The 6980-nt window shown below is 43.2% G+C and overlaps 1 protein-coding gene across 1 annotated transcript; it reads right to left on the bottom strand.

The window, feature by feature from the left end:
• Window positions 1-339: 339 nt before the first annotated feature.
• Window positions 340-5823, bottom strand: LOC104459519 (phosphatidylcholine:ceramide cholinephosphotransferase 1-like; the record flags this gene model as incomplete). Its single annotated transcript, XM_010084237.1, has 2 exons — window positions 5080-5823; window positions 340-457 (listed from the first exon to the last, which is right to left on the bottom strand). Coding segments are annotated over exons 1-2 (735 nt in total), but the record flags the coding sequence as incomplete, so codon positions are not given.
• Between the last annotated feature and the right edge of the window lie 1157 nt (window positions 5824-6980).

Below are 6980 nucleotides of genomic sequence, written 5' to 3'. Positions count from 1 at the left end.
AAGTGTTTAGAAATAAATGAGTCATACGTGGCACCCGTGCAGGTTGCACACCTTCACCTGCTTTGGTGGAGATAGAAAAACGCTGATGGTGAAAATTAGTTGAAAACGATACAGAAATTGTGTAAATTAGCGCTTCCAAAAGGGTAGGAATGCCTGCAACCGCCAACACCTTCACCGAAAGGGAAGCTGATGATCAGCAGAAGCACATCCTCATCATGACAGACCAGTATTTTCAAATTCGTAACAATTATTGAGAAAGTGTTGCTCACAGTTTTGGCTAGAGCAGGATAAGGGGAAAACAGAAATTAAAAAATGGCAGGGCAGCCAGGAGAAGTTTACCTTTGGAGAACACTTGAAATGCATGCCAGGTACTGGGAGTGTAGTCACGTACATTGTAATACACCGATACAGGTATAGTGTGCCAACTATACAGAAAAATCTTCTGCTAATTATAGACCTAGGGAAAACAGAACAAAACAAAAAAAAAAAAAAGGAAAAAATTAAGGAGGTCATTCTATGCAAACCAAATATGCAAAGATGAATAAAATAAACCACCAACTGTTCTCTTCTTGATGCTTTTGAAACTTGTGACAGTATCAGCTTACACCTGAGAATACTGCATTACTTTACAAATATTCCCATGCTTTACAGGTCAGAAACACAAGAACAACTCAAACTACCACTATGCAGGAAGGTGATTAGAGGAAATGTAAGGATTAGAATACAAAAGCTTGGGCAGATTTAGTGTTTAAAGCATTAAAAGGGATTTCATGCCCCACACCCCTCCCTTAGCTTTGAGCGGTCACTAATTTTCTATTTAAGGCAGGGGATAAAGTTACAATATTTTCATTGTGAGATGGAAAGGAATAAGTTTATTTCGGCTGACACACACAATTAGTAATTACAAAGGGCTGCTTGAGAAGAAACAGTGTGTTTGACCCAAAGGAGTGAGAACACATCTTTCCTGAGCAGCATACAAGAGGAAGCCATTCACAACGGCAACGAAACCTCCAAACTACAAATATAGAGCTGGGCTGGCTACAGGTCAGGGTGTTTTCACGGGAAGCCACTCTCAAGGCAAGCAGCCATAGCTGCAAATAAATTTATTCATGGAGGGCTGCCAGCGAGACACTGACGTTTGCAGAGAGGGCAGACGGAATTTTGGGGTACGGCGATATAGTTCTGCAAAATGAGCACACACAGGGTGAAGCGCTGCAGCTTTGACTCAGGAGATACAGTCAGCCCCAAAATCAGCCTGTTGAGTTTCACCGCTATGTACTGGCTCATAATAGCACAAGAAAAGAGCTATGAGGATTCAACCCCTTCCAGCAAATCCATCAGGATGGGAGCAACCTCTGTCTGAGCTCACATGGAATGCCAGCGTTACAAAAATCCAGGGCAAATCCAGGTACAGCAGTTTGTGACCTTAACTACACCAACCCTTTGCATCCTGCTGGTTACAGACCCTGCTGTTTTCGTCTGAATTTAAATTGTCGTTACTTACACTTACAATCATTCAGGGAATACAAGGGTTACAGCACAAGCTGCAAGTTGTGGCATTCATTTGTCGCTATTTCGGAGCACTCGCTTTTAAAAAAATAGTATTTCTATCAAGCCGAGCTCTTCTGAAGCTCAAAATTTGCCATCTTTTTTATTTTTAATAGCTTTTAAGTATGAAACTGTAGTGCTCCACTCTCAGAGGAGTAGGACTTTGCAGTGCCAGATCAATAACAACTTGAGTGTCTTAATTTATCAGAAAAGCTTCAACTATTACAGTGTAAATGCATTTTGCACGCAAATGCTCACTGCCATTGAAGCACAGAACTTAGTGGGTTTTTTTTCTTCCCCCTCCTAGTGTAAACATGGACAAAGCTGAGAGTTAAAAATTACACTTTATCAACGTAGCTCCATAGACTGAAATTCAAGAGCGGAAGGCACCATGCTACTGGGGCAGTGCTTTTTCTTTGCATTTCACATGCAGAATTTTTCTCTCAGAAGGGTCATCCAATAAAGATCTCACACTTGTGCCTGGCTTTCACAACTAGACATGAACTTGCTCTTCTTTAGAACATAGTATAAAGACAGTCGGGGGGGTTGGGGATTAAAGACTGAGTAGCACCCCATTTCAAGAGCAGCAGTGTTTTATCGAGCACTTAACTTTTTTTTTTTTTAACTAAAATCACCCATGAACCTGCTTGGTTTAGCTGGATTTAACAGATTTTAGCTTAGGAAAGTCTGCGTCAAAGTGCTCTGTACTGTAATACTAAAAAAAAATGTAAAAAGCCTCATATTTTCCCTTCTCAAAAGGATTTATCAGTGTGTGCGTGTGTGATTGCAAGCCAGCCAGCAAGTACAACCTCCAAGCTTATTACTGGCCAAGGCAACTTTTATTCCAACCGTCCAGACCTCATCTAACGCGGGCAGCAAGCACGCTGCTGCTTTTCAATGCCATGAATGTGCAGACTCAATCAGACATCACGCATGGCCAAAACCCAGCATTGTACTTCTCACAAAACATCTGGGAATGCTTCCCAGAAAAGTTACTTCTCCCTTGGCAGCCTGCCTGCACTTCTTGAGCTTCCTGTGGTGTCTGTGGAAAAAAAGGCTTGAGCAGCCCAGAGTCCCCTGCCAAGACCTGCACACCCACCCTGCTCCTGCTTTTTGGTGAGAAGTCAACCCATCGCCACAGTCAGGATTCTGTAGGGATGTTGAAAGAAAGGTGTCACAGATTTCCTCACATAAAATCTAGTGCCTTGCCAGAAACTCCAGTCTCTACCTGAAGGTAAAATTAATTTTCAAGCAGAAAAACTGTAACAGGGGCCAAGGGAAACCCTGCAGCTGGACAGACACACCCAACACCCTCTTCCATGTTGGCCCCAACAGTGCAGTCCAAAAAGAAGACACGTAAGTCCTACTCAATGCCATCACGCAATCCCTGAACTAAACAAGGAAGACCTGAGTGATCAGTATCACGAATGACACATCTCTATCGTCCTCATTGCTCAGGGCAACAGCAGGCTCAGCTTGGATGAAATCAGGCAAATGATGGATCTGGTATGATGAGCAATAGGAATTTCACTGCTCTGCAAAGAAAAGAGTTTCAAGAAACTTAAACCATGAAGCTGCCTCCTTTAGTCAAATGTTCAACCCAGCCCCTGGCTGCAATTTAGCTCATGGGTAACAATGCTGCTGGTTCACCTCTGGCCCTGAGCTTGCACTCGGAGACACCCGTGAACGGTATCTCTACCATGTGAGTAGGCGAGGAACCAAGTCTCATCCTGCCCAGCAATCACCTGGCTTCATGCCTTATCTTCAGATCTCGAATGGAGTGTGGCAACAGTTATTCCTGACACCACCAGAGGTCAGAGAAGCGAGGAAGGTCTAGCTAGCTTGATTCCCCCTCTTTATTTTTGAACTAAGTTTCAAAGGGATGTGATAACCCAAGCCACAGAAGCAATTCAGTTATTTTTATAGCACTTAGTTGTTCCCCATCCACAGCCACGAGAATGAGGTCCTCAACATAATGCCACCTTGCTGGGTTCTTGTTCCCATGAGCACCTCTCCCATTCTTCTATTTCTACTGCTTACTGATAGCTTGGGCCCCTCAAACCTCTACTCATTGACATAAAAGACATCTTTTGGTCTCCAAAGCATTACGTGACCAGTACACGCATTGACAAGTGCTGACCAGCTATTCCAGGGCTGATACGGGGCATGGAAAGCTCTGAGACTCTGTGACATCTTCCCCTAACACCAAAAAGAGCCTGTCTAAAGCAAGTAAAAACGAACACAAAGCAAATGGGGATGAGGTAGGGGGAGGACATTGGACAGGGGCAGGGCAGGGGGGAATCTTCACATCTATAAAAAATACCAAATTACTTTATCATCAAGTCCACCCATGTCTCACTGCTTTGAAATCTTCAAGGACCTTATGGATTCTGCTGTTCTTAACCTAAAGACTCTGCTCAGTGCCACCACAGGGTGTTTGATCCCCCACACTGCCCTGTTAACCTGACACTCCACTCTTGAGAGCTATTCCATGTCACATTCTCTTGGTTTTGAACACGACTGATGCTCAGAGACCCCCAAAAAGTTAACGGTCCCCCACATTCACCGTCGACAACTGGAGCAGTGGGGAGAGGAGCTGGAGTGCAGTTGGTAGCACTGCAGCTACCAACAGAACAGTGATCCTGAAGCCATCAACAAACCAAGAGGCCAAGCTGGGGTAAATCCTTCCTCCTGTACTTCTGTACACATTTAAAAAACAAAACAAATCAAGCAACAATTCCACTGTTTTTAGGGGCCTATAATAACAATAAATTAACCATTCTAGAAACTTTTCTCTAAGGAACACTACCTCTGTAAAACCATACAACAGTATTAAAATTTCACCTGATAAAACACACTAAGTAGCATAAAGCAGTGGAGAAGATGAATAAACCATCATCTTAGTCCTGTGGATTACTTAAACATGTGTCACATTCCTAAGGAAATCCACAGCTGTGTTGCACAAGGCTATCCTGTCCCAGCTTAGCAATTCTCTTTTTTCAAGCTGCTTGTACCTTATGAAACTGATGAACCACATGCTTATGTTTAAGTTTTAATGTTTCTCTCCCCTTAAAGGGTGAGTGATCCATTGGTTTGTTTTTATTTCTTTTAAAAAGGGAAATCTGTAACTCTAAGGTCATTACAAAGTCCTGTGAACTGAAGGATCATGTATTTCATATGGTGCGGCCCAAATTAAATTTATTCCTCCATTTGCCACATTTTGTCCAAGAGTATCATAATCTTTGAGTAGGTCTTTACATTAGGCAAACTACAGAGACACTAAATCGATCCCAAGCTGGTTCACAGATGTGTTCACACCAGTGTGAGCTCTGCTCCCTCTAAGCAGACAGGACAGTCAACTGAGTAAAGAACATCAGAACATCACTCCATCCAACCCATTGTTTCAACACATCAAGAGGGTTCAGGTCAATTGAAGAAGCTTTTTTTTTTTTTTTTAATAAACCAGTATCTGACCTCCACAAGCCACCAGAAATACACTCTAGCACTCAGTTTTCAAAAGGTTTTACTTACTTGTATTTTAAGAGCAGCCACTGAACAAACCACAGTCCTACAAGGATCATGCCGTTGATTTCACAAATAGAAAAAGCCCATTGCACCCGATCAAAGTGATCGAAAAATGCATCTGGTAGGGGAGGCTGGACCTCCTTGGGAGGCACTCGTTCATGAACAACTGAGATAGTCACTGTGGTAAAGATGAAACAAGAAAGTGCATAAATAAAAGCCAGGAAAGTCTTGCCCCATTCCACAGGATACTGTGAGCACTCTGGCTCTGGCATGGGGATCTTTATCATCTCCTTCTTATACCCATTTGGCATCCCATTCAGCTTCATGCTAAAGCCGTTCTCATGTGGCGCATTGCTCATGCTGATGCGGATGTGCCCATTGACGTGCCCATTTTTGTGAGCCTCGATGTGGTGAGCCATTTTTAAAGTTTCAATCATGTGCAATAGCCGCTGTCCGCTGTCAGAAGACACCCGGGAGAGAGGTGTCTTCTTAAAATCCTCCTCCGTGAGGTTGATCAAATCCCGCCCGGTGAAGCTCTTCAATGGTTCACAATACTCCGGCACGGCATTTTCAGTTAGCCAATTCATCACCTCCTCGGGCGACCACAACACCACTTCTTTCATCTTGCCAGGCAGTCGGGGCACAGTCTGACATAAATTTTAAATCGGGCAGCAGTCACTGCGACTCCAGCGCATCAGAAAGCTCCTCCTTGGCTTCATCTTGTCCAAGGAAGTAGTTTGTCAAGAGGCAAGTCCCCATCTCTAACCATCTGATACGAGCATCCAGGCGCTGTGGCAAGCATAGGAAATGGTTCACTTCATATTCCTGTTGGCATTCTTCCTGGGGAGGAAGAAACAAACCGAAACCACAAATTTGTCATTAGAACAGCATTTACCAATAGTTTGCAATTCATGTTTAAAGACAAAATACTGCAAAAGAATATCTAGACTCTGGCACAGAAAAGACTGATTCAAGCGTCAGCCTTGCACACACAGCACTGTCCCTTCTGAGCTTGCTGCTGATTTCTCAAGAGCATTAACAGTTTTGTTAGAAACAACCACTTTGCAGCTATGGGAAGGACTTCTTCCTGCTCTATATTGGGGTAAATTTTCCATTAATGTGCAGCTTTGGCCCATAATTGGTACCCAAACTCCTTTCAAAATCATAACACTAATGGATTTAAGGATCTACAGAGCAAAAATTTAGTGTTATTCATGTCCCAAACCTTTGTGTTTCATTGCAGTGAGCAAAGCTGCTGCTGAGGAAAACCAAAATAATCTGCAGTACTGGCACAACTGGAGTAGAAGTGGTACAAAACAGATACACAGCTATGCTCCTATGCAAAACACAACCGTGCTCCACATAAATACATTTTTGGACCTGTTACCTCTAAACAGAGCAAAAAACACAAGGTGCATTTTTTAATCTGGAATGAAGCAGGGCTGGTAATTGAGAAAAGAAAAAGCTTTGGACACAGGACTGGCAGTACTTTGCGTATGCCACCTCTCACTTGCTGGGCACGCCATGCATGGACATGGATTTAAATCCACAGAGAAAAAAGGGATGAAGACGAGTATTTCCCCTTGTGAATTTCTGCGCTGTTTAGAACAGCAGAAGAGACAATACAGCTCTATTTTCTTTCTTTCTTTTTCTTTTCAGTGGGATTGTATGTACTGAGGAAGGCTTTTAGCCACTGGTCGCTTCATTATTCAAGTTGTGTTTAGCAAATTGGTATTTAGTTACACAGCTCCGAACATGGAGGGGGAAAAAAAAAAAAAAAGGACTGAATTATGCCTGTTAACCCACATTAGAAACTCCTCCAAGACTTTGACCAAAGGAGAGGAGCTCAGCTCTCCACCGTGCTGTTCTCTGCTGTAGTTGTGTTATCACAGGGCACCCGAAATCCT

Source organism: Pterocles gutturalis, unplaced genomic scaffold (genome assembly GCF_000699245.1).
Source record: "Pterocles gutturalis isolate BGI_N339 unplaced genomic scaffold, ASM69924v1 scaffold35395, whole genome shotgun sequence".
Classification (NCBI taxonomy): domain Eukaryota; kingdom Metazoa; phylum Chordata; class Aves; order Pterocliformes; family Pteroclidae; genus Pterocles; species Pterocles gutturalis.
Note: the sequence above shows the minus strand (reverse complement) of the source record. Positions and strands in the feature narration are given on the sequence as shown.